This window comes from Ascidiella aspersa, chromosome 3 (genome assembly GCF_963924565.1).
Source record: "Ascidiella aspersa chromosome 3, kaAscAspe10.2, whole genome shotgun sequence".
NCBI lineage: Eukaryota > Metazoa > Chordata > Ascidiacea > Phlebobranchia > Ascidiidae > Ascidiella > Ascidiella aspersa.
Genome location: NC_139449.1, coordinates 3034935 through 3062315, shown reverse-complemented (window position 1 = coordinate 3062315; position 27381 = coordinate 3034935). Strand labels below are relative to the sequence as shown.

At 33.6% G+C, this 27381-nt stretch overlaps 2 protein-coding genes across 2 annotated transcripts; both read left to right on the top strand.

Moving 5' to 3' along the window:
• Positions 1 to 1998: 1998 nt before the first annotated feature.
• Positions 1999 to 14980, top strand: LOC146158106 (aspartate aminotransferase, mitochondrial-like). Its single transcript, XM_083386047.1, has 11 exons — positions 1999 to 2107; positions 2992 to 3151; positions 5104 to 5226; positions 5588 to 5647; positions 6935 to 7008; positions 7540 to 7627; positions 8756 to 8824; positions 10395 to 10581; positions 11931 to 12096; positions 12853 to 13003; positions 13623 to 14980. The coding sequence occupies exons 1-11, from the start codon at positions 2028 to 2030 to the stop codon at positions 13743 to 13745; spliced, it is 1281 nt and encodes a 426-aa protein (XP_083242173.1). The 5' UTR covers positions 1999 to 2027; the 3' UTR covers positions 13746 to 14980.
• An 816-nt stretch (positions 14981 to 15796) lies between these two features.
• Positions 15797 to 22185, top strand: LOC146158105 (calmodulin-like protein 4). The gene is made up of 6 exons (XM_083385501.1): positions 15797 to 15879; positions 16056 to 16086; positions 16735 to 16875; positions 19073 to 19170; positions 20096 to 20186; positions 21028 to 22185. The coding sequence occupies exons 1-6, from the start codon at positions 15877 to 15879 to the stop codon at positions 21123 to 21125; spliced, it is 462 nt and encodes a 153-aa protein (XP_083241627.1). The 5' UTR covers positions 15797 to 15876; the 3' UTR covers positions 21126 to 22185.
• The last annotated feature ends 5196 nt before the right edge of the window (positions 22186 to 27381 follow it).

The window sequence follows — 27381 nt, the reverse complement described above, 5'->3', positions numbered from 1 at the left end:
GGGCAATTTTTTTTAGTTAACATCACTAGTTCTAATCTTAATGCGAAATGCTAAGGACTTACTATGGCTATCATTTCGGATTGTAAAGACTTTGAATGGGACTGCAGTCATTTTGTAAACGACTAGGCCTATACTGGAATATCACTTGTTTGGGCTACAACATAGCAATGAGACAGGATAAATTCATCGTAGGATTAAACATTATCTGAGGGTTTGCTATCTTGAAAATTGACTCCTTATTATGTAAAACACTTTTTAATCTACTGTATTTTTATTCATAGTAAAATTTGTAAACCTTTAGGCGCTATAATTGTGAGACCATTGAGGTGTTAAGCCACTACACCATCGTGTTTTTTTATAATGCTGGTCCTATTCGATACACTTTATCTCACTTAGACGTAACCTACCTAGGATTAAATAGAACTCGAAAATATTTTTCCCAGTGTCTAGCCTAGGCCATCAGATAGATTCACATGATAAAGCCTTTCTCAATTTTCAGTTTCCATTCGTAATTGAGTTGCCAGTGAAACATCCAATAAGGAAGTTTGTAATGTTGTAATTTACTATTTTCTAATAATGTGACTCCAGACTCTTAGGCAAAATGACCTAACATAACTGAAATTTTTGAACAATTGACTTGTACCTAATAGTCATTATGTCACATACCTTGGGTTCAAATTAAATGTTTTGGTTAATAAAATTGTGTCATACTTTTTCACATAAAAAACCTGCTTGCTAAGGTTCGTTCATGGTCTTTTTTAGTTGAGATATTGTTCATAATCAGACGAGTTTACTAATTTTAATAGCTAATCATTTTATTTTTATATGAATGACTTGACTTTAAGTTGACTTGCTTTAGAAATGACAGCGACTTGACTTAGGAAACTAATGACTTGGCACCCCATCTTTTTAAATGACATTACCGCGACTTAAGTCATTTCAAAATGATTTTTTTACAACACTAAAAGTTGTTACTCTATATAGCAACTGTATTGCGAATTACATTAATAGATTACCACGTGTAGGATTCAACATGATACTGAGCTATACACAGTCACGTACATTAGCGGTCAACCCGGCCATGTCAACGTAATGAACAAACTTTCACCGTCATCAAATATAATTTGCGCATTGAAGCGTGCAAAGCAATGTGTGTGATAAAATGCTGAATGTTGCGTCAGAAATGCGGCTTTTTTAATTAAGATTTCCCAATTGAACCGGGGTCCGGGTTCGCATAATATTATTGTATTATGGTGTCTGCCAGGGTAAATTTTGGATTGATCAGCAGGAAACAAAAATAGCGCTGGTCTAGAATCCTGCCACTTAATTTTACAGTAACCAAACGAGTTGCCAAAATTAAAATTGCAAGAAATGCATAAATAAGTTGCAATAAATATAATAATAATACTTGACCCACCTAAACCCTTACCCTAACCCAAATATTGTTAGCAGTATAAAACCACAGACGAAAATGTTGTAGAATTCTAGATCAGTGCCCAAAACTGTGAATTAAATAATATTTTATTCTTTTATAACACTTTACTGATAATTCTACTGCAAATTCAATCATGATACAAAACGATTTTGCAAAACAAGATTTAATACAAGATTATCCACTCACTGCAAAACGCATTTAAAAATAATTTGTTCTAGAATCCTGTCACATCGAACGTTATATGGGTTTGGGTAGGTTAAGCAACATTATTATTTAAGAATACATGACCCACCCTCACCTAAACACTAACCTAACTCAAATATTGTGCGTTGCTTTAATAATTGTATAACGCTGTGGAAGGATTCTAGACGAGCGCCGAATAAAATAATAATAATATTTGGCCGAGATGAACCCAAACATTAACTCTCAGCCATACCCAAATATTGTTAGCAATATAAAGCCACGGACGAAAATGTGGTAGGATTCTAGACCATTGCCAAAAAATTATCCATTTGTGAAATCTTTTTTTTTTTTGGTATTTTTTTATTGGTCACAATTTGTGTAGGCTTAAGATCCAAACATTTAAAACAATATGGCGATGGTTGGCCAGTACAAGTTGGGAGTTCAACGTCTGCTGCAAAACTTGTCCTCAACGTCTTCAATAAGATGCAGGTAATTAGATTATTTAATTGCTCAATTCAGCATAAATGTTGTAGCCTTCATTGAAATTTCATGTTACAATTTTTTGTCTGTGAAAGTTGATTGTACAGAAATAACGAAGTTGTAACACTTTTTTAACTTCATAACTATAAATTGATACGGTCATTCCGACTACAATCCATAATTTGTGGTTGCAGATGGGGATATTTCACTGCAAATTATGTCACTAGGGTGTTTATAGGCAAGCACTCAATGCCAAAGATATTTGACAATAAGTCATTTAAATGCAATCAGGGTGGCTGTTACATGTATAACAAGCACAAACTTATTATTAGTGGTAAATCCATATTTTGCCTCTAAAAGAAATTTACATATTTTACTTTTTTTCATTATTTATTATTTTATTCACAGCTATGCTATAGCTTTGTATTTAAAGCAAATTTGCAGTCAGCCGTTCAAGTTTCCTCAAAACATTTTTTCGATTTAGTATTTCACTATTTGGTCTTAATCTCCACAAAAGAGTGAAACATGTTATTTTAAGTAAAATATGCAAGTATGAAAAATATGAGGTGTTTTTACATTAATTTTTCTTTAAAGTCAAAATCGTAAGCTGTGGTTTTACAATATGTCTGCCTTTAGTACACTGAAAGCCATCGTAGACTCACCGAATCTGTCGCTCAATGATGCAAGCAGGGCAGACTAGAAAAACAACTAGCCTGCGGTTAGGTTCGAACTTGTGACCTACGGCCGTAGCCGGCCTAAACAGCAAGTTCAGAAGGGCTAGATCGCACTTGTTGAACACATATGTGTGTGTGTTTCTTTAATTGCGGGTCTTTATTTATTATTTTACCTGCAGCTTACAAAAGATTTGTATTAATTGACAATTTATTTAACAGCAGTTCGTGGTGGCCAAATATTGAGATGGGACCCCCTGATCCGATTCTGGGGGTAACGGAGGCATTCAAGCGTGATACGAACCCCAAAAAGATGAACTTGGGCGTTGGAGCATACAGAGATGACCAGGGTAAACCGTATGTCCTGCCTACCGTTAGCAAGGTAATTTGCAAGTCATTTTTATTAAAAGTTTATTTCTGTTTACAGAATGTCAATGGATTTGCGCGACTGCAATTTACTGCAAAATTTTAGTCTGAATCATATTTTTGAACTTTTCCATGTAACTTAAAAAACTTAAATAATAAGATGAAGCAGGGTTGCCATAGTTTTAAATCTTTAGCGACGACTTTACTATTTGTTATTGTGTTGACCATGACATTTACACTGTTTTAATTAAAAATTAATTTAAAAAAAATTAAGCAATCAAATCTTTTAAAAGCAATGAACTCTCTTTGACATGCCCTTCAATTTTGTTTTATAAAACTGTCTGGCAACTCTATACCATGAACATGTCTAATGCTTCTATTACATGGCTCTAGAAATAAACCTGTTGAACAAAGTGTTTATTTGTTTGCAGTGTAGGCCGTTGTAGAATAGCTTGATTTAAAAATTAAATCTTGCTTGTGTCGTGGTACTGCATTCATTAAAACAGTTAAGTTAATTAGAATTCAGTAATTTTAGAAATGTTTATTTTGTTAACCAACTTTTTACACCTACTTGTTACTTGTCCATTTATCTAGGCTAAGTGCTTTCGTAGCAATGGTCTTTTAAACAAATCTTGCCTAATGATATAGTAGAAAATTGACCAAAGCATTGTAGACAAAACCACTATTTGGTTACACAAAATATGTGACATTTCCACCATTTTGTCTTTATTTTATTTATAAAACTTTTTTGGCTCTTTTATGGCTTACGACGACCCAAATAAATAATAAAAAGACTGTGGCATGCCTACTGGAATTTTCATTAACTGATTTGGCGTAACGTCACTATAAACGGAACTAGAACAAGCTATTAACTCCACACATGCAGAAAAATACCTTTTGAAATTATTGTACTTTAATCGCACACAAAGTGTTATATCAAAAACCTTTCACCAAGACAACAAAAATCAATTTCAATAAGTAGTAAGAATACCAAAAGCCCATAGAAGTAGGTAGCATTTTAAACATTTCAAATAACTCTTTATTTACTTTTAACAACTAAAACAGGGGTCCCAACCTTTTTTACACCGTGGCCCCCTTTGAAAATTTTGAGAAATCAATGGCCCCTCTATTTTTTTTCAACCTTTTAAAAGTAAAGTAACTGACAGTTAGAATGATAAAATGATATAAATACAACACACAATAAACATGATAGAACATTAATTAGTTATTACATATTCAGCTAATGTGATTGTTGTGATTGATTTTGCCCTGGCAAAGTCCTAATTGCTGGTTTAGTGGTAAAATGGGCCAGTCGCATGTTATATTGAATATCCAAGACACTGCGCTGCTTTGTCTTCAGAAGTAACATTGTTAAAAACCCACATTTACAACGATATGTTGATGGGAAAGGCAACAGCAATGACATGACCATTTCACTAAGCTTAGGAAACGAATTGCTTAGTTTTGCCCAAAATGTGGTCAAACGGTCTTTCTCAAATCTCAATCCGGTTGCCGTCTCTTCTTGCAGCTTCAAGAGTTTATTAAATTCTAATTTTTTTTGTTATAGTGGAGTAGATAATAAACTAATAAAAGTGAAAAATATCTCATGAAAATATCTCATCGACCCGTAGGGGGCCATGGCCCACAGGTTGGGAACCCCTGAACTAAAGAGTTATTCAAAATGTTCTAAGTGATACCTACTTTTGTATAGGCTTTGATATTTATTCTACGTCCATCTACAACCTCCACCCATTATCTTAAGATTTATTCAAAAAGTTTACTAAATGCTTCCTACTTCTGTATGGGCTTTGATATTCTTACTACAACCTCAAACAATTTCTTCACAGTTTCATAAAGATTCTTGAGTAACGTTAGCCCTTTAAGCCTTTAAAACTTAGGCGCAGTTGGGAACCACTGGTTTAAATCAAAGTTAACAAGCATTTTGTTAATGATGAATAATTGTTTTAGGCCGAAGAAAAGATGCGTGGACTTGACAAGGAGTACCTTGGAATCACCGGTCTTCCAGCCTTCACTTCAGCTGCTGCAGATCTCGCATTTGGAGCTGATAGTGCTGTCAGGAAAGATAAACTGGTTTGTAGATTTTAATAGATATACATATATATTTAAAATGGCAAAATGTGGAAATTTTCTGCCTACAACTACTTTTCTACCTATTGGATGTATTGTTAAGTGTATAGCAGCAGTTCGGGCCGACGTGCAGCGAGATTTTGCATCAGCAATTGACTGATATTCATCAAATTAGAACTTTTTTCTAAAATGGCTTAGTTTCATCAAAATAAATTAAAGTGTGTTTTTAAATTGTAGATTGCGTATTGAAGTGTGTATGATAAATAATTATTAACTAAGTTTTTTAAACTTAAGTTTGCCACAAGCGCATTACCTGTAAAAGGCTTGGAACAATGTTTAACAAATTTATTATGTCTGTTTTTAGAATGTGACTGTTCAAGGGATTTCGGGAACAGGCTCCTTAAGAATTGGCGGAAACTTTTTGGTAAGTGCACTTATGTATGTTGGTTGTTGTTTTTTTTAGTATAGTATAATATTACATGAAAATATCTAACGATGTCGCTATTTTTTTATAAGGATGAATATACTTTGTGATGTGTAATTGTTGAATGGTGTAAATTGCTTCAAAATTTTGCTAGGACAAATTTTATACTTCCTTTTTTCTCCACATTTCTTTGTGTTGGTTGAATATATGTTTTTTGAAGTGTAAATGTAAATTGGTTAAACTTTTAGGTAGGCTTAGTGGAGTTTATTTTGAATTAATATATAAATCTAATAATTTGTTTAAAATTTTTGTCAGCCTGTCAGCCAACTGATGTTAGTTTTTTTTATTATATTAGACAATTTTTTTTATGTGTTATATGAATATTAAATGATATAAATTGTTTCAAGGTAAGAACTATTGTAGTTGGTTTTGTCAAAAAAAAGGAATAAAATATTCATGCGAAAAGGTCTAAATCAGTGGTTCTCAACCTTTTTCTACCCGTGGCCCACTTTTGATGCTTTCAAATAGTCGCGGACCCCTTACGTTTTTCTAGTGTAATATCTGTGATTATTTCTTTTTAATAATTTACTATATCTCTTTCTATTTGGTACGTAGAAAGCAACAAGAAAACGGTTTTCAAATACCGCACACCGTAACGCATATTATTTCAGTTAGGGTGTAGGTGGGTCAAGTATTATTATATTTATTAATAATAATAATGCTTGACCAACCTAAACCCTAACGCTAATCCACACCCTAACTCAAATATAATGTGTGTTGTGGTATTTGTAGAGCGTTTTTTTTTTCCATTTCTTTCTAGATACCAAATCGATGGAGCCCCTTGCAAGTCTTGAATTGCGTGGTTGTGTTTTCAATAACGCTAGACACATGTTATCTGTCCGAACGATAGCGTACACCAAAATCCAGTGCATACTAAATGTGAACTGAAATAATACTGCCTTCCATTTTACAATTTATTTATGTGACATAACAATGGAAGTGTTACGTCACACTCAATGCGAAGTTACAATGTTAATTTATCACTTACCAAGATTGTAATTAAGCATGTTTACCAGCGTTAATTAATTTGATAAAGGTATATTGAGAAGTTTTATGAACACCCTGAAAACGTTTTGGTCCGCGGACCCCTGGTTGAGAACCTCTGGTCTAAATGATATAACTTGGTGCCAACCTTTTGCTAAGCAAACTTATTATATTTCTGACTGTTGAGCTAAATCTAGTTGTAAATAATGATTTATGCAATTAATTGTAGATTTTTCCTTTCAGGATAAGTTTTTTACTGGCAATAAAGCTATCTATCTTCCAACACCATCGTGGGGAAATCATGTGCCTATTTTTCAGTGAGTGCCAGTAAATAGTCTGTAAACTAAGCAGTTTTTATTTTAGGCTTTTTGACTGTGCGAAACAGAATTGGGCATTTTTGTAATAAAATTAAATGCAAAATTTTTTTAAAATTAAACTTTTGTGAATTTTTAACAAGAAGTAATTGACTTAAGTAATATGTTTTAATAAACAGAAAAATGTTACAAATGATAACAGGAAACTAGCCACGACTGTGTGTTGAACTGTGTTCGCAAAAGCATGTAACTTTGACAAAAATCAATCATGAGAAACAAATATCAACTCGTTAGACACAAATGTATTCATACTATTTCTGTGTGGTGGGACATTTTCAATTTTCTATCATTTCAAAAATTTTTAAACTAGTATATTTTAAAATGCTGGCGTGGAGTAAAATGCTAAACAATGAGACAACAATTTTAGAAACAAAAGTCACAATAAGTTTGATGCCAGATTCTGTTAATAGTGTTATACATTTTTAAATAACTTTTGATTTCCATTTACATACAGCACGTTCATTTGCATTTTAGGCATGCAGGCCTCGCAATTGAGAGGTACAGGTATTACAAACCTGCAACATGTGGATTTGATGCTGATGGTGCACTCGATGACCTGAGTGTAAGTACTTTTAGAATCCAGTTGTTATCTCATAAATTATTGTACTTTGACAATTTTGTATATTACTAGGAAAGTAGAACCCGATGGTATTATAGCAGGGGTCGGGAACCTATGGCTCTTTTTGTGACGCCTTATAGCGGTTTTGATGAAGGAATCTTGCTTTAGAAAAATCTAAGCTATCATTTTTTAGCATTAATTGAAAAAAATTACATGCGGCCACGGTCGCTTTCCTAACTTTATATTTCCTTTTTAAATACACATAATAAAAAATTTTGGCGCTTGGCGCAATTCCTTTTTGTTATTTGCCACTGTTATCCCGTTTAAAGCAATCTGTTAATATCCAAAAGGCCCTATCCTTTCAACGGAACTCCGTAATCAAAGTTGTGCAAACTAAGCTAATTCATTTTTGGTGCATATCATGTTTCCTTTAAATGAGAACAAAATCCACTGCTCTGATTAATTTACGATGCCAACCTATACCGATATTTAAAAAAGTATTATATTGGTCCCTTAGCATAAAAGGTTTCCTAACCCTGTAGTATAGAATAATAGGTTTGGAATATAGAGTTATGAATCCAGAATATACATCCTAATATTCATTTTTAAACTGTATTGGGTGGATTAATTATAATAATATACCTTTTAGTGATAAAACAGCAATTAATCGCAAAGCTATTTGATAACATCTCTATATTGTAAGAAATTAAAATCCAAAGATTGACGCCTTTTGAAGCAGTTCTATAAATTGTAATGTATAACTACAGGAACAAAAAAAAACACGATAGAAACACCAGGTTGTTGCCCCAAATTTTTTTAGTCATTTTAGTCAGTGCAATATACAACACGATAAACTTTTCACAATTTTACTCCGTTTTATAAGATATTATTCGCATAATATAATTTGATTTATGTGAATTTTTGATATGACCTTGGTTAATATTACGTGCTTTAAAATCCCTATGTATCAAAAATAGATTTTTGCCAACTTTAATAAGCTGAACTAAATATGTTGTTTTCATTTAAATGTTTTTAAATTTTGCTGCTTATCCAATATTCCAGCACTAAATACAGATATGTGAAATAGTAAGTGCTTTAAAATAATAAAATAATAATTTCTATTTCTTCTAGCAAATTCCGGAAAACTCGATTGTGTTGTTTCATGCCTGTGCACATAATCCTACTGGAGTGGATCCAAGGGTAAGAAAAAAAAACTTTTTGTTTTTCACTTTTTTATTTAAATGTTTAAAATATCATTTGTAAAATGCCTACTACCGTCTAACTAAAATCTCCAACCATTAAGTTCCAAAGACTCCAGTTTGATTTAAGTCTTTCGAAAACTGACATAAACTCAAAAAAAGACAGTTACCTGTAGTTTGGGCAGCTCGCTTTTTTATTATTTTTAAATATACGAACAAACTTGTGTTATTAATTATTTAATAAATAGAGTAATAGTTGACAAACAGAGTAACAGTTGCAAGTAGTCTTTTACGAAAACTAATAGATCCGATTCGATACTAAAGTCTTTAATAAGTTTACAGAAATTAATTATTAATACAAAGGTCATGTCCACCCCAAACTGGATTTTTTGCCTATTTTAACTGCGTAAATGCAAAGGGTTTTTTACCCTCCGCGCAGACTTTTATCACGTTTCTAGTTGGCCTGTTTTAGAGCTCATAGTCGTCCTGCGTCTCATCGCTCTTTCAAACATGAACGTTTTAGGAACTAAATCGATTTAAAGACATTTTTGTTTCTTTTTGTGAATCCATAGCATATTTTTAATGTAGATCCTGTATTATATAATGTAACACCTTTCCACCTACAACTTAAACAAAATAAGCGAAATATGTAGTAGTGTTCTTAATAATTTTTTATGACGTTACTTTGTGACGTCACGTTATGACGTAGCTGTGTAGCGACACGCCTAAAAAAATTCACGGCCATCATGAATTTCGCGCCTGTAAGCTCGACACTATATGTTACACCAGAGCAGGGGTTCTTAAACTTTTTTTACCGCGGACCCCTAACATTTTTTTTTGCTTTGTATGGACCCCGGTAGGCAAGAAATGCTCCAAAATGACGTCATAATACAAATAGAGTTCATAAATTTGTTTATTTCGGTCCGAAAAATGTGAAAGTTAAATGAAGTCTAACTATACATTCGGTGCAAAACCGTTTAATTTTTAATTAAAGTGTTTTCTTTGAAAAATTAATAACTTCCTAAGTATACACTAGTTCTTCAATTAGGCCTTCATGGACCCCCTAAAACTAGTTCACGGACCCCCAAGGGGTACATGGACCCCAGTTTAAGAACCCCTGCACCAGAGTATATAGTGTGGTTTCCAAACTTTTTTAGCTTGCGGTACACTGAAAAAAAACTAACTATTTTGCGGCAAACTTTTAACAGAACAATAATAGAGTATGAAAGATAATGGTTGGAGGTTGTAGTAAGCCGTAATAAGAATATCAAAGCCCATACAGAAGTAGGTAGAATAATAGAGTAATTTTACAATCGCTCTTAACACACGACAAACCTTATGAAAATGTCTCAATATGATTAATTTATAATTGGTAGTGCGTTTTTAAGTCTAAAATGCTTGCGTGTATGTCTGTTGGAAATACAAATACTCTATTTTCCGGAATTACATAAAGTTTCGCGGCACACTTGGAAAAAAAAAAGCAAAAAGTTTTCGCGGCACACCTTTGAAAGCACACAGTTTGGGAATCACTGCATATTAGTTAGAACGTAAAACCCACTTTTTATCCACAGCCTGAACACTGGGCGGAGATGTCTTCGATCTGTCGCGGTCGCAACCTTCTTCCCTTCTTCGACATGGCTTACCAGGGATTCGCGAGCGGTGATTGTGACAAAGATGCAGCCGCTATGAGGCAGTTCGTCAACGACGGACACAAAATTCTGCTCGCCCAGTCGTTTGCCAAGAATATGGGATTGTATGGTGAGTAGTATAGGACCTAGTTTATTGGTCTGATAGCCGTATTTGTTGTTCAGAAACTGAAAAGTAACATTGTTGACAAATTGTTATTTGACTGTTGACGAGCTTTCGCACAACCGTGCTTTATCGGGTCAGATTAAGAATAAAAAAGGTGAAAACAAGCAAGAAAAAGCGCAAACACAAAGCTGTTTTTTGTTATAAAATACGGTTTGTCAACTGTGCCACTCGTTTTTAGTTTTTGATATACTTTATGTTTATTACAAAAAAATGCTATTTTTTTAATAATAATTATTCAATAACCAATGTCAAAGAAAGTACGTATTTATAACATTTTTTTTTTAAATAGACGTTAGCCTTTCACTACACCAGTTGTTTAATCGTAACAGTGAAATATAGCTAGGGTTTTGACAAAAATGTATAGGTGTGGTGGGTACATTTGATGAATCATAACGTCACAATGGTGTCTCTTAGGTCAAAATTAAAAAAAACGAAAAAATTGAGTTAAAGTATAATACGGCCATGTGCCCAAAGACTGCCCCATGGTCCCAGGGGGCCTTGAGAAATCCTGGTGTATACTCAAGAAAAATTGCAGGTGCTAGAAAGCAGAGTCCATATACAGCAGGGGTTCCCAACCTGGGGGCCATGAGCCTTTTTCAAGGGGGCCACGAAAAGTTTGAAAAAGGATATTTTTTTCGGTATATTATTTCCAAGTCTACTCCACTATAACAAAATAAATAAATTAAAATTGAATGAACTGACGGCAACCCGATTGAGCTTTGAGAAATATAGTTTGACCACATTTGGGCAACTAAGCTATTCGTACCCTAAGCTTAATATAATTAACATGCCCATGCTGTGCCTTTCTTATTAACATAACGTTGTGAATGTGGGTTTTTAACAATATTACTTCTGAAGACAAAGCAGCGGAGTGTCGTGTATAATTATTAAATATGACATGCGGCTGACACTTTCCATCACTAAACCAGCAATTAAGACATTATCAGAGCAAAAAAAAGCTCAACCATCACATTAACTGAATATGTAATAACTAATTAATGTACTATCATGTTTATTGTGTGTTGTATTTATATCATTTCATCATTCTAACTACCGGTTACTGTATAAACCCGTTTTTCTAATTAAAATGACGTTTCTTAAATGGTTGGAAAAAATAGGGGGGGGGGGGCATTGATTTCTTAAAATTTTCTAAAAGGGGCCACGGTGTAAAAAAGGTTGGGAACCCCTGATATACAGCATAATAACCCTCGTAAACCTTGTAACAGACAAATTAACACACGGACGAACGTAGCAACTAACAAACGAGATAATAACCCTCAGAACCCTTGTATTAGGCGAGCGAGCGGGAGCGTTCACTATAGTTTGCGCTGACACTGATGAAGCGGCACGAGTGGAGAGCCAACTGAAGATCCTCATCCGTCCTCTCTACTCCAATCCTCCTTGCAACGGAGCAAGGATCGCGTCCACCATCCTCAACGACCCAACACTAAAGGCGGAATGGTAACGCTTTTGTTTTAGGGCAGTTGTATAAATGGTTATCAGCACTCAGCACTCAGCATGGTTAAAATGACTTGAAATGTTCAAAAAGGTTTGAAAGAGTGTGAAAATAATTTGAAAATCCAACACTGAAGGCAGAATGCAACGCTTGCTGGAAACAGTTACATTAGTAACGGCTTTTGATTCCGGTTAAATTGTTCTAAGCAAGCTGAAATGACTTAAAATGTTGAAAAATGTTTGAAACAGTGTTGAAATGACTTAAATATATATTGTCTCAGCGGTGTCGTAGTGACTTAATGATTTAAGGTATTTATTAAATCACTTGACTGGAGTGAACTTAGTTTTGGCAAACAGACGAATCATTTGCAAAAAGTGCGAAGCTAAGCAGGTTATTTTACCCAAAAGACAAGCCATTTTAAAACGATCTTTTAAGTTGGGCCAATTAATTTTCCTAAAATACAGGTCATTTGAAAACGACCATTCAAGTGCATTTTATTTAATTTAACTGATTTTGCTCAAAAGACGAGTTAAAACAGTTAATTAAGTTCAGAAATGTCAAGTAATTTCCAAAAAAATGTCGTGTGCATTAAAGTTAAGTAATTTAATTGACAACAAAGTGACTTAAGTGCATTTAAATCAGGTCTAATCACTTTTGACCAGAATACAACTCATTTCAAATTTTAATTCCACTTATTTGCACTCAAGTTAAGTTTTTGACTCCGGTCAAGTTTATTGAACAAATTTTTACCTTGTGTTTAGGCTTGGCGAAGTGAAGGGAATGGCCGATCGCATCATCAGCATGAGAACCCAGCTCGTACAAAATCTAAAGGAAGAAGGTTCGATCAGGAACTGGTCACACATCACTGACCAAATCGGCATGTTCTGCTTCACCGGATTGGAGCCGGCCGAGGTTAGTCCCGGCCTGGCCGAAATTTAAACCTTTTCTATGTGTCCACAGCCTTGCGCTGTGTAGACTCTAGTCGAGTCTACTTTCTGCAAAATGAAATTTCTGCCCAATATTTTTAATTTTTTTTAATTTTTTTTTTTAATTTTAAATATTTTTAAAATTTTCTAGACAGCTGCGAAATATTGACATCATATCGCAAATTTAGGAAGCCCTACTGTTTCATGCTAGTATAACAAAACGGTATTGATTAACTATTATTTTTGAGGAAATATCGAGCACAATGGTTATGTATTTTGCAAACAAAATTACCAACCTAGGGTGCCATTTTTAACGCTCAAGGGTGCCATTCTTTAGGATTCCAATTTTTGCTCTATTGTTGAGATTCCTGACATAATTTTTTATTTACAATAAATGTACAAAAAATTAAAAAGGTTTTTCAACCTTGTTGCACAGTTATGTGCTGTTTCAATCTCGTTTATTGTAACGTTACAGTGAACCAGTCAGCAAAAATACGAGCAAGGGTGCCGCGAACTATTTATAATTTCTGTAGGGTGCCGCAAGCCAAAAAAGGTTGCGAAACACTGATGTAATCAAATAGGTAACCGGTAATTTTATTGCACAGGTGGAAAGACTGACGAGCGAATTTTCGGTGTACCTCACTAAAGACGGTAGGATATCGGTGGCCGGTCTATTTTCTAGCAATGTGGGTTATTTGGCCCACGCGATGCACCAGGTCACCAAGTAAAGAACAAAAAATACAAGTGTAATTTCTTCGAAGCCGCGTTTTTAATTAGACAAGGCCGAAAAAGTGTGTTTCGAAACTTCTTCGCACTGGACTTTCAAAGCTTGTTGACCAGTGGTGCCATTTTTTCTAAATAGCTTTATTTCAGGAATGATCAACTGATATATTTTGCTAAATCCTTTTTTGAAAAGCTACAAATTTTGAATTTAGATCAATTAATGGCTCCTTCTGGGCTTTATATCATTGGTTATATTTGTACTATTGCTATCTTGAAGAACAGTGAAATGGCCTATAATTGTAAATTTTTGCAAAATGTGTAAATTTATAAACTGACATTAATTATGGTAAAAAAAACATTGTTCTTATGATAAAAAAAATTAGACTGGTCTTTATTTTTCGTGCCAGGCGATTATGCATTTTTCTGACATACCACTTAAAATTTGCCCCTTAAAACTAAAAAGTCTGCTTGGGGAAATTAAATTGCCCCCAGTTCAACAACCACTGTTTTTTCCCTTACATTTTGGTCACTTATTTTGGATTAAACGCCACCGTTCAACTGCGCGTGTTTAAACGTTTTATAAATACTATTGCATATTTGTGCGTCATTTAAAACTTTGCCCAGCTGTGCTCCCATTGTTGCGTCATAAAGTGATTGATTGTGAAACAATCGTCCGCATTTTTCAAGCTTGTCAGTTTGGACTTTTTTATTCCCAAATACGTAGTTCATTAGTGGAATGTAACTGTTAACGGTAGCTTTTGTTTTGTATTCTGTTTTCCTGTAATTTTGGAATCCTGGTGAAAAACTTGGGCCCCTAGAACTTAAATCAATGGTTTTGTGCGGATTTTTGCGCCAGTTCATTTTTTCTTGCATATTTGACACTGCTTTGGTGTTTTTTCGGCATTTTTCTGCGAGTTTTTTTCACTTTATTTCAATTGTGCAGGCGCTGTATTTACGCCAAACTGTAACAGCTTGAACCATTATACAAAAAACTCGGTTTATTAAGAGAAAGCTTAAACATGATGCAGTGTACGAAGAAATAGTGGAACAAAACAGATAAAACATACTTTTAACGCGAAAAGGAGTTAACTAAGACTCAATACGACGCATTTACCAAATGTTTAGCTTGCTTAGTGCTTCGAATGCTAGTACATACATGATTTATTTTTCAAACCTCCTCTACCCGTTATATTATATTAGAAAATGGAAAGCAGTTTTGTAAACAAGTCATTTGTTAACTAACGCATGTCCAAGTCGTGTTATCGAAAAATATCAAGTCGAGTATTTTTAATAAATATGTTAAATCACTTCAAGTCTAGTCCTTAATCGCATCATATTGAAAGTGCTTGATGAAAACACTTCTTTTTAACCCTAGACATTTGTCCAAAAGACTAAAGTCTGATCCAGTGACTTGTCCGAATGACGTACCGGTAAGTCATTTTGCTCAAAACGCTTCGCCTAAGTCAAGTCATTTAGGCACTGCTAAAAAGAAAAATTGAAAAACATCAATATAAAACGGACGTTTATTTACCTCAATAAATTCGTTTTAAAATTATTTTAAGCTTTTTTAGGCGGAAAACCAATTACGTCAATACTCGGATCTAATATAGAAAAGAGTAAAATAAATTGCCAAAAACAATAGTTTGCTTCAGCAAGAAGTCGAAAATGCTGTTCAGATTGTAAACCAACGCTGATATAAGTGTGTAAATATAGTCAAGTGGTTCTAAATGTTTTTATAGGTGCTGCCCAGAGACGTAGCCATGATATTTTGCGCCTTGGGGGAAAACTATAAAATTGGCGCCCCCTCCATGTTTAATTACATTTCTTATGACACTAACAAAATTTACAGCAGCCTCATTTGGGCACCCGGGGACATATGTACACCACCAACGTATGATCGTGACCCTCACACGATATAGTTAAATGTTTAGTCAATTTTGATTTATAATTTTTAAAGTGACGAAGGGTTATAAATTGAATGCCAGTCGTGATTCGTATTCTATTTTTACGAAACCATATTTTAGTTCTGCATGAATGCTCTCGGTGATTTTAAAGTAAACAAACGAAAAAAAACTTTGTAGAAACTTTTATTCCGGTCTAATTTAATTCAATTCTCTATCATAGAACTTACAGATTATGGTAAGCTTGTGTTTTATGCATATTTTCGCACAGATCATATTATAATTACTAAATTATACCTTCACCAAACATTCTTTTTCTAATTTTTTTCTAAATTCTTAGCATTAAAACACCTAAATTTTGTAAAACATTTTTAAACCATATTTTGGGTATTTATGTGTTATTTTTTGTTACAGGCACGTTATTTAAAGGAAAACCAAATAGCAGGTATGTTCTACGAAAATGGTTTATGTTAACATTTTGGAAATTTTACACTCTGAAAAATGCCTGAACGGTTTTTCAGGTTTATTTAACTGATTTTTCAGCTGCTAAAATACATAATGTCTCTACCAAATTTTCGTCCGAGTGTGTTGATTGTCAACATTATTTAGGGTAAGGTGCGATTTAGCGTTTAGGTAGGTCATATTTGGGCACTCTTTCACTATTGTACGTGAAAAGTTATGCAAAAAAAAAATAATAATAATACCGCATACCACAACGCATATTGTTTGGGTTAGGGTGCGGGTTTGGGTGAGGGTGGGTGAAGTAATATTATGTTTATTATTAATAATAACTTGACCCACCCTCAACCAAACGCTAACCCGCACCCTAACCCAAACAATATGTGTTGTGGTATGCGGCATTTAAACAAACAAAAAATCAAACCAAAGTCAAACCTTAGTCTCTTTTTTTATGTGGTCTTTGTCGATCAGCAATAAATTACACTATGTAAATTTAATAAATAATTTATTCTCCTCAAACAGAAAACCATTATACTTGTTACTCTAGGGTTAGAAATCCTTGTTGTCAAGATTTCTTTACTATTGGAAACAATAAAATTATTTTTTAGTTGAAATTTAATGAACTGTTTTGCAGAGTACCGGGAGTGTTTTAATCTCTACGACAAGAAACAAAATGGCCGTATCGAATGTTCAGACCTGGTTACAGTCATGCGATCGCTTGGTCAATGTCCAACCACTGAAGACATACAGGATCATTTGAAGCACATTTCAAAAAGTAAGTGTAAACTTGAAATTTCATTTTCATTGGTTTTCCAAGCTTTGCAATTCATTGGGACGAGTATTGCTTGGTTAAGATCGTGTTTATTAACAGCACATTTGTTTTTGTTTAATGGTTAGTCTTCTCTTTACATTCCAAAAAAAATGATGCTAAAGCACAAAATAAGTTACCCTTAGTAAATCTGGTTTAAAAGACTAGCCCCAGGTAGGGTTCCTCTCCGGAATGTTTCGACAGGAAATTCCCGGGATTTCCCACGAATTAACAATCCCGAATCCCGGGAATTTTTTTTTAATCCCGGTTGTTCGGCAACAAAGCAAAACTATTGTCATTTTTGACTGATATAAAGAAAAAAATATTAACAAACCTGTTAAAGTCATTGCCTGAGTTGCTTTATTTGCGCTTACCAGCGGAAAAACTTAATTAAATCTATTCTACCAAAACAAATTGCGCTTTTTTAGATAAAAACAAAAAAGGGTGCTGACTTTAATGCGAAAAGGTCTTGTAAGATTGCAGAAGCAAGACTACAGAACACAAATGAGCTTAATTAAATCTTTGGCGCTAATATAAAATAATTTTAAACGTCATAATGACGTAATTTTAGGTATAATTTTTTTGTCGGGAATCCCGGGATTCCCAGAAATTTTCACTTTTCAATCCCGTTTCCCGGGAGTGAAAAAATCCGGGAAAAAGAGGAACCCTAGTCCCAGGTCTCAAATAACCCTAGTTTCACCTAAGGACAATTATTAACTTGTGTCACTTGAAAATGGGATTTGACTTAATCTGGGTTCCTAAGATATCTTTAGATGTCTTTGATTGTCCTTAAATTAATTTGCACATTAAAACGTTTTTAAAGAGCCCAATGTTTTCCTTTGGATTTAATTTTATGTGCAGCCTAACCTATGTGCTTAGAATGTGCAAGATTTATAAAATTTGTTGCTTATTGACAATTGTATGTATACTATTTTAAATTTTTGTTAAACATTTTTAAATGTATTTAAACTATTTCATAAAAATGTATGGTAACCCTGTTAATGTAAATTGTGTTTGCTTAATTAGATATGGTAAAGTTAAACAGGGTTACTTAATTCATTCTATAATATTCAGTTATGGTTGTTTACTCAGAATGAAAGATTCAACCTATATTTTTATGTCGATTGACCTGATGTTGGTCTTGACTTGTTATGGACTTGATATTGCAACGGACATCGCTTAAAGTCTTTAAAAATGCTTTTTGTTCTTTTTTTCATAAAACGTATAGGTTGTAAGATGTAGTAAGAATATCAAAGCCCATTCAGAAGTAGGTAGAATTTTTTTTAAATTTTTGAATGTTTCTTTATTCAATTTCAACAGGCTCCCACCATTTTGCTTCAATGAATAGGTTGTGTTTAAGTTAATTTGTTTTTCATAGGGTTGGCAAGCCTGTCAATTGACCGCACTTTATTTAACCGGTCAAATACTCATATTGGATTGAAATGTTATAAATTTTGTTTTTGTTTTTGTGATTTGAGTTTTTAATAATTTTGATTGTAACTTTTTAAAGAATTCAAATATAAAATCATAGGGTTTGCCTGATGCAAACACATGTTCTGTGGTAATAACAAAGTGTTTGTAATAGCGAAGTAGATTTATTTTGTTTAAAATAAATGCAGGTATACGATGAATCGCTTTTGTCATAAAAGGAAACACTAGTTGGGGAATACCACAATCTTAGACTACTTAGAAATTTAGAAGAACCAAAACCCTTGTCACCAGCGGACCTTGGGGATGATTTAGAAAATTCAGATAGTGACAAGTTGTGACGAGTAGTAGGCTAAAAATATTTTTTACTGATGCATTTACTTGTTAAATTTCGTTAATAAACTTTTTGGCTTAACTTGGTGGTTGTAGTAATGGTAAAAATTACTACAATACTGCTAAGTATTGCTTGCAAGATGGGCATGGTTTTGCAAAAAATCTTATTGAAAGTCAAAAAATAATTGTTTTTGTTTTACAAACCATTGTACTTGAGCCAAAACGTTCATATATCCATTTCAAGTTAAAATCAAGGTTTATTTTTAACTTTAATTGCATTTTGATAGTGTGTATAGTATTTAACCTATTTGACGAGTATTTGACTGGTCAACTGACCAGATTTTATTTGACTGTTCAAATGCCCAACCCTAGTTTTTCATAACACATTTTTTCTTGTCTTTAGGGAAAAATGATGTCATGGATTTCTCCCAGTTCTTGACCGTCATGCATCGTCAGATGACCAGCGAAAAAAAGTCAGATGAAATTTTTGCAGCCTTTCAGGTTTGCGAATACTTTACTGTTTTTTTTTTTCAATAGTATCGGCAAGGTACAATATAGGTATTTATTTTCTTGTAAGCAAGTTCCCTGGCAGCAGCGAAACAATATTAGGTACATCAAAGATCAAAGTCGGCTGCTTTCTCAAAGCTCTACTTTATGATTCATAAAAGGATATGTGTAGTTCTGTAAACTGTTTTGATTTTCCATGTTTTTATGCACTCGAAAACCATTCATATATATTTGTAGTCTTCAATCTTTTAAATAAAATGAATTTAGTTGTTTTTTACCTTCTTGTTACTTAGATTGTTAACTTAAATAACTAATATATAAGCTCTTTAAAAGTATGAATGCTGTATATTATTTTAAAATAGGAGCAACGGCATTTAAACAGATATTGAGGTTTATATTTTATTCCAACATTTTAATCCAACACAGCAAAGAAGACAGTCTCGTTTTATTTAGATTAAAACAAATGTTTCTTCTGTTGCAACTGGAGTACGGAGTATTGCATTTTTTATTGCCCAGTTTAGCCAAGTTATTGATTGGATTGTGGTAAATTTTAAACAAAGCTTGAAAATCGTTCTGTAAAAATGCACGGAACTGCTGTTTCTAAGCATTTTAAATTATTATTCAAAAAGAGCATACTTTAAGTATAGTTTGTATAAAAAATGAAACTTAAACAGTTAATTGCTTACTCTACGTTTAATTATGTAATATTTAGTTCACAAAGTTTTTATGTGGATGAATTTTCTGTAACCATACGTTTAATTGCAAATAAGTTTTTACAAATATTCACATGTGTTTTATGTTTGCTGTATGTTCAAAACTCGAGTGCTTATAGAATTGAATACCAAGACGCTTCAATCATTGTTGTGCTAAATAGGCAGAACATTAGAACAGGCGCGGTTCAGTAACGCAATATTTTCAGATGACGGACGAACTAAAAAACGGAACTGTACCCATTTCTCAGCTGCGCCACATTCTGATGAACACTGGGGAGAAAATGACTGCAAAAGAGGGTAAGTGTTTGGACATAATTATTATAAAACGGCGAATACCGATTACCTGATTTTTAACGTTTTCTGTATTTATTAAACATTATTTTACAAAAAAAATTGTTGAAAATTGTCCACTGAAATATCGACCAGAATTTACCAAAGTAAAGTCATAAATACTTTTACTAAATCATTTATTTAAGTTCAGTGGAGTAACCATTAGGCCATTTGAAAAACTTTTTATCTACTTATTACCGCAAATCAATAAAATCCCTGCTGTGTCTTAGTATTGTTCTTCTTATTGTTATGTTAAGTCATTATTGGAGGAAGTCAACTCCAAGTCAAGTCACTATCATAAAAAAAATTCCTAAATCGCCTAATTCTAGCTAAAATGGCAAGGAAATTGTTTTATATGCCAAACTTCATAAATACCCACATTTAGAAAAGAAAAATGTTAAATGAAAACGTTTAATTTCACCCAAGTCGATTTGACTTAAAAGTGAAGTCATTCGAAAACAGTAACACTGGAATTGAAAAACGATAAAAACGTTTAGCTTAATGTTTGGAAACAGCTTTTTCGTAAAACTACATAAAAAAAGGCCAAAAACAAAAAACTTACGTTTAAATTGTTCAAATAAGTTTTTTTCATTCAAAAACGTGAAATAAGTTTAGCAATGTCCACTATAGTTCTAGGTTATAACTTAAAATTTAGATGCGAATAAGCTTTATACAGCGCCAAGTCAAAGTGATTAAAAAAGTAACCCAAATACACTTTAGTCTTTGACTAACACTAGAACATAAGTGAACAATAATATCTAGGGAAGATGATACAAGCAAACTTTTATACAACTTTGTTCTGTTTCAGTTGATCTCATGTTCAGGAAAGGCAACGTTGGCCGTCAGAAGAACGTCAAATACAGGAAATTTATCAATGCTGTGTCAACCCCGTTACCTGACTATTAAATTTAATTTTTGGATTCACTTAAAGCAATTGCTTAAATATTTTCCACTGCTCAATTTTTTAACCCTTTGCTCTCGCGGTTCTAATCCAAATAAAATGGCTGGTCAACGCAATAACAAATATTATGTTTGTTTTACAACAGCACCCTGTGCTAATCACTTAATTTAAACTGCGTGGAAATAAATTCTGACTATTCAGAAACCATTTTAAAAATAAATTGTTGTGTATTGTTTTTTTTTTAAGAAAATCCAAGGCAATAGCTGAAATTTATTTTTGACATGTTTTGCTATACGAACAATTCTGAATAGAATTCTATTTACTTGCGTGCAATCCATCCTAATATTTTTTTCCCATTTTGATTTTTTTACTTTTAACAGCTAGATTGTGCTAATTTTATCGCTTTTGTGTTTCCACAATCAGTCATCCTAGTTGTGCCTTATTTCATGTGCTCGTTTTACTGTGTTGGTAGTACTTACCCGTGCGCATAATTTTAAGAAGGGCTGGGGAGTTAGCTAAAAATGAGTCGGTTTCATCCGAGTCCCGAGTCCGGTCAAAGTATGTGCATACATCTAGGATTGATGAAATAATAATAATATTATTACTATTTTTGTTAATTTTGGGATCTAAGCCTGCTCCAACATTGCTAGTTGTTGATCTCTTCTCCATATCGTAAGATTCAAGCAAAACCACAAAGGTTGTAAAAGGGATCCAAAAACATATCATCTAGGATTGTTGTACAACTCAGCCACCCACAATACATGGGTGGAAAATGTTCCACCATTTGCAACTTTAAAATTTACATTTTTTGGGCTTCATCTGTTTCGAAATTCGGTACTGCGCGTGCGCACGTCGGACTCAGGACCCTGGTAGTTTTACGTGGCCCTACTCCGAGTTCGACTTCAGCAAAATAAACCGACTTCGCAGCCCTGATTTTAAGTGTTGAAGATGCTATATTTGCTCGCTACTTTTATAATCTTATAATCGTCGTGTTATAACTCGAATTCATATATAACTTGAATTAATCGCTGTGATTTTTGAGGTGCTTTTCGATAATAAATAATGCAAAATACGATACAGTAGTGCGTTTAACGTCAGAAACATAGCATAAGTTAAATGGACTGTTGCTGCCAGGTATTGTAAATTGTTCTGCCGGAAAAACAATTTATGATAGTAATACTGAGTTATTTTAGAACTGGCAGTACAGAGATCTATAGCGTGAGGTAACCTGTCTGTGAAATGATTTATTTTTGTAAATCACCTGAAAAATGGTTGTAAATTTAGTCTTTTTCTTGCATAGAATAAGTAAAATGCCTTATATCCCTTCATTTTGCACCTGTAAAACAGTTTTTTTTTGCAAAAAATTCAGTTTACGACAAAAATAGCTCGCAAAGAATTACTTTTCTAATTTCAAAAATTAAGTACTTAATCCTTAAAGGTGCTTATGTAGCTAATTAGAATGACATAGGCTGGAATTAGAAATTGAAAGCTATCAAAGGTGTCATGAACTAAAGTAATTTAGCAAATCTTTGCAAACCGACTTTTTTACAACAGAAAAATATTAAGTTTAACTAAGCATTCTGTGACGAACTGTCAAGGTCGACGTTTTAACCGCGTTCCTTGCCCAAGGCGCTCAGATTAAAAGTAAGTTGCCTCAGGCTTGGAGAATCTCAGTAGGAAAAATGTGACGTTTGATTGCCTAAAGTGAATTGCTCTTGACGATAAGCCGTCTCTGTACGTTATCAGAGGCCTCATTAGAAGGTGTAGCTTGACATATATACCTACTATCGCGCGTCTTAGAATATTAGGAGCTTGTTTTTCCTTTTTCTTGTGAATAAAGCTGATTTTTTTAAACCGGTTAACATTTTTTTTTAGATGTCCAGCTAAAAATGTGTCGTTTTTTTGTCAATGTCCAATACGCATTTGTGAATATCTCTAATTCAATCCGTATCCTTTTTAACGGAAATGTGCTCTCACATTTTTAAAAGCACACGCAGAGAAAAATGGTGTTTTGCCAAAATATAATTCCCAAGGTTAGAATTACCAACTTTTTGGCTTTGCAAAGTTAAATTAAACATAACGACCAGAAACAAAATTGTTTCCCACACATTTAAAACTTACTGTATATAATAATAAGCAGCCTACCACCATTACTTCATTAATCCCCGAAATATGATGGAAAAACCTATGTGTGGTTCCCAAGATGTGGTTGCCTTTGCTATATTTTATAAATTGTTACATTAAAAGCCACAACCAATGAAAAAAACACTACTTTTACAAATTGTAAGAAAAACAACTTACCCTCTAAATTGTAAGATTAAAAAAACATAACTTTTTATAAATTGTAAGATTAAAAACCACTACCGTAAGGGTTAATTAGTTGTTCTACAAACGTGAAAAAAAAATCTGATTTTAAAAAATTTACAGCGTTTGACATAAATTTGTTTACTTGTCCTTAAGTTATGCCTTTTTCTCCTAGACCTTTATAAAAAGTACCACGTAATGACGTACGTACTAGCTCGAGTTCGAAATCAATCGACCAATTAGCGTCCGCAAGTGCTTTAATATAGATTTCTTCAGGCAAACAGAATTCAGCGAATCGCCTGGGGCTCCTGACGTTCCATGAGCCGCCATACGTGTAATTAAAATGCCAGGCGAACTCAGATACGACCTCCCTGCAAACACGAAGTAAAATACCCGGTGTTTTTGTGGCGATGAAAGCACAATTCCCTGTAAATTTAACACTATAGAAATTCTATTAGCCTGTAAATGGTTTTCGAACATTTTAAATGTATTTGAATGTAATTCTTTTTCAGATTTGCAGACCCAAATTGTAATAAAAAAACATTGGCTAAATTTACTCATGTTGTGTCGAGACTTGTTTCTGTCTGAACCTGAGTAGCTCTGTCGGTAGAACGACAGCCTCTGCGACATGACGTTGATTGATAGCAAACATTTTATACACGGCGGCGAGTCGCCCAACACAACATGATGGCAATAGACCCGAATACAATTAACTTGCTTCCCTTTAAATCAATTCAAGAAGTTTAGGATCAAGATTTATAGTAGCCTAAATACATCAGTGGCCCTAATTTAAGAAAAAAAAAAGTTCTTAAATGACCATTCGAAAACAAACAAAATATATACACCAAAGAGTTTTTCAAAACAAAACGTGTGAAAACAGTAAAACAATATTCAAATAACGTATTTGGCAAATTATCAAGAAATAAAAAAATCGTAGCACAGCAATTTAACTAAATTGTAAAAAATTCAAACCGAAGGATTTCTTACTTGAAAAGTTTAATTTTAAGTTTTAAAGAGCTTAAATGTTTTTTTTGGGAAAGTCCCTAAATATATTAAATGTATTTTATAAATCTGTGTGGCAGCTCTAAAAGAGTATTACACTACAAATTCAAATCCATCCAACTTTAATCGTACGCCGAAAGCCATCGCCGGCTAACCAAATCTGTCGGTCAGGGAGATGTCTTTGTCAGTTCTGAATTAACGCTTAATGACGAATATTAGCCTACTGATAATAACAATAATAATATTGGAGGTAAAACATTATAAGTATGTTTTTAAGATGGCCTTGGATTTGGAATCGGGGTCGGTTAATTTTGCTGACGTCGGAATCTGGACTTGAATAAGACCACGTAAAACTACCCGAGTCCCGAGTCTGACATGCGCTTGCGCAGTTCCAAATTTCGAAACTGGTAAGCCCGAAAAAGGTAAATTGCCAAGGTTGAATAACGTTTGGTACAATGTTTGTCATCCATATGTTTTGGGTGAATGAAGTATAGGTGGATTTCTGTATATCCACCCTATTTTAGTTACGTGAATTGGTGGAATACAGGCTGTAGAGTCGAAGCCGGACTCGGTAATAGACCAAGTCCAAACATTTCGTCGGAGTCCGTTTCGGATTGTTTTTAACCGAATCAGCTCTGTTTTGAATTATTGTTTTATAAAATATAAGTACGTTAAAAATGAATGGTAAAATGCAAGAAAAAGAGTCTATACAAATTGTAATTGACTTTACTTATTTTATAGTTGCACGTTTATTTCGGTGTTATTTAACACTTTTTTATGTCAGTGACACTGAAAAAGTTGCATAATTAAAAATAGGCAGGGGCTTTAAAACGTATGCATTTAAGAAAGCAGTAAAAAGGCGATTTCAATTGGTTTTTAAGTACACGAGAACGCCAAATAGCAACACTTGTCAACCATATGTTAAACTGTCGACTGTGCGTTGCTTCTAGCATTGAATTTCGGTATTCGAACGAGAACTAACAGCCTAGGGCGAGGAAAGACCGCTTAGCCTCCGATTAATACCAAGATTTTCTTGGAACGTTAAGCCGCAAAGTTCGGCACACAGTTATTCATCTTCTGGCGTCCAGAAATACCTCCAAGCACCGACACTTAATTGCTTTTCTACTTGTTTTCCTAGGCTGCTTCTAACAGCAGGTTAATCGTGCGATGTTCATTATTATTGGCCTAGCTTAAAGCACTTGTAGACCTTAAGAAATCGCTAACGCGTGTTTTAAAGTGCCAGGCTCGCCTCCCGTTTTGTGACGTAACAGTGAGGCTGCTGGGTTTTGGCGTCGTTTAAACTTCAAACTTTAAGGATGCTCGGTTGTTTTTTTAACGTATACTGCGTCGCTAAAGAACGCTGATTTTCAAAAACTGCAACTTGTTGGGCTTGGCAGTCTTTTTTTCACCTATACAAAAAAGCAAACACATTTTACCAAACAAAGACAAAAGGCTGACGAAAGTTGTCCCAAAACATAGAAGTTGGTCTCGCATATGGTTAAAAAGATTTTAATTGTGCATTTGTGGTAAACAGTTATCATAAAACAAAACCAATTGATAACTGGTATATGCATCTCAATTTTTTGTACATTCTGGTGAGTATTGTTCTTTATTTTAGGATTTCCAATAATAAAAAAGTGTTTAGTGTCAATCAGTGTTGCAAAAAACGCATTTTGAAATATTTTAAGTCTCATTCAAGTCTTTAAAAGAACTCAAGTCCAAGTCACGTATTTTCCAAAAAACAAGTCAAGTCCAATTTAAGTCATTATTAGAGCAAGTCAACTTCAAGTCATGTCATCGACATACAAAATAAAACGTTAAAGTATTAAAATTGTTATACTCGTCCAATTATAATAGGCATTGCCTCAACGAAAATATAACAAAAACGATTTAAAAAAGAAAGCCCTGGAACATTGAAAGTTCGGCGCCTATGTCAACACGTATTTGTGATTAAGAGGCCATGGCTTGATGGTTTGAATAACAGTGTAGCCTTGCGCGCTATTGCAAGTTCCCTGTTTATAATGGAATTAAATTCACGCTGGTCATGTATGTTAAATTCTTTGTATAACTTTTTTTCATTGTATACGGTTTTAACAAAATGCAAAAGATTATGTAAATTTTAGTTACGAAGACAAATAATTTAATTTAATTTTTACAGTCACGTATTAACTTAAGTCCAAGTCTAGTCATTCAGACTTGAGTCAAGTCAAGTTATCTGAAACCGAGACTGGTCTTAATTCTTCAGGTCAACCCTGTCAAATAGAATCGAGTGTCGATAGAATAAAAAACATTATTTTCCTAAATGTTTGGTAAGATTCTGTTTATCACATTTTTAAAATCATATATTTTAGGCCACTCAAGGAAGCTATTTGTTTACAAGAGATGTTCCCAATTAACTTTCTGTTGACCTTCCACAAATAGAGTACATCGGTACTTTCCAACCGATTATACTATGACGTCATAGTGGTTTTGGCATGACTAACCTGAAAAAAGAGGAAAGAACCAGCAAAAACGCCTTAGAGAGGGAAATACCGGGTGTTAGATTATTTTATTTGTTTAGATGAAAAAGGTAAAGGAATTGTTTTTATTTGAAATTTAAATTGATTTTAATGTGCAAAGCGTTAATGAATAAACCTTTAAAAAAATGGATTACATGGGTGCTAGCTGTAAGACAGTGTATTCGGATTTTAAATAAGCAGTAGGGCTATTTAGTTTATCAGTGGAACTTTTTGTGGACAAGATTAATTTATTATTAAAAAATCGTAAATCTCGTAAAACAATCAAATGATTAAAAATTAGTCATTTCTATCAGCTTAGTTTTTTCACCTTTATTTCAATTTACAACCTTTTTGTGCGACTATATAGAGCAATTGTAGTTTTCGGACACAAAGACAGAAGTCTGGCGAAAGGTGTTTAAAATAAAAAAACGCTAAACAATTATTTTTGTTATGTTTT

Excerpts from the sequence above, each read along its gene's own strand:
- LOC146158105 (XM_083385501.1), top strand. Across the intron at positions 19,171-20,095 it reads AAATTTTTGCAGCCTTTCAG|ATGACGGACGAACTAAAAAA; the intron begins GTTTGCGAATAC and ends CAATATTTTCAG. Across the intron at positions 20,187-21,027 it reads GAAAATGACTGCAAAAGAGG|TTGATCTCATGTTCAGGAAA; the intron begins GTAAGTGTTTGG and ends GTTCTGTTTCAG.
- LOC146158106 (XM_083386047.1), top strand. The coding sequence starts at position 2,028 with ATGGCGATGGTTGGCCAGTACAAGTTGGGAGTTCAACGTCTGCTGCAA. Across the intron at positions 7,009-7,539 it reads AATCATGTGCCTATTTTTCA|GCATGCAGGCCTCGCAATTG; the intron begins GTGAGTGCCAGT and ends TTTGCATTTTAG. Across the intron at positions 7,628-8,755 it reads GTGCACTCGATGACCTGAGT|CAAATTCCGGAAAACTCGAT; the intron begins GTAAGTACTTTT and ends TATTTCTTCTAG.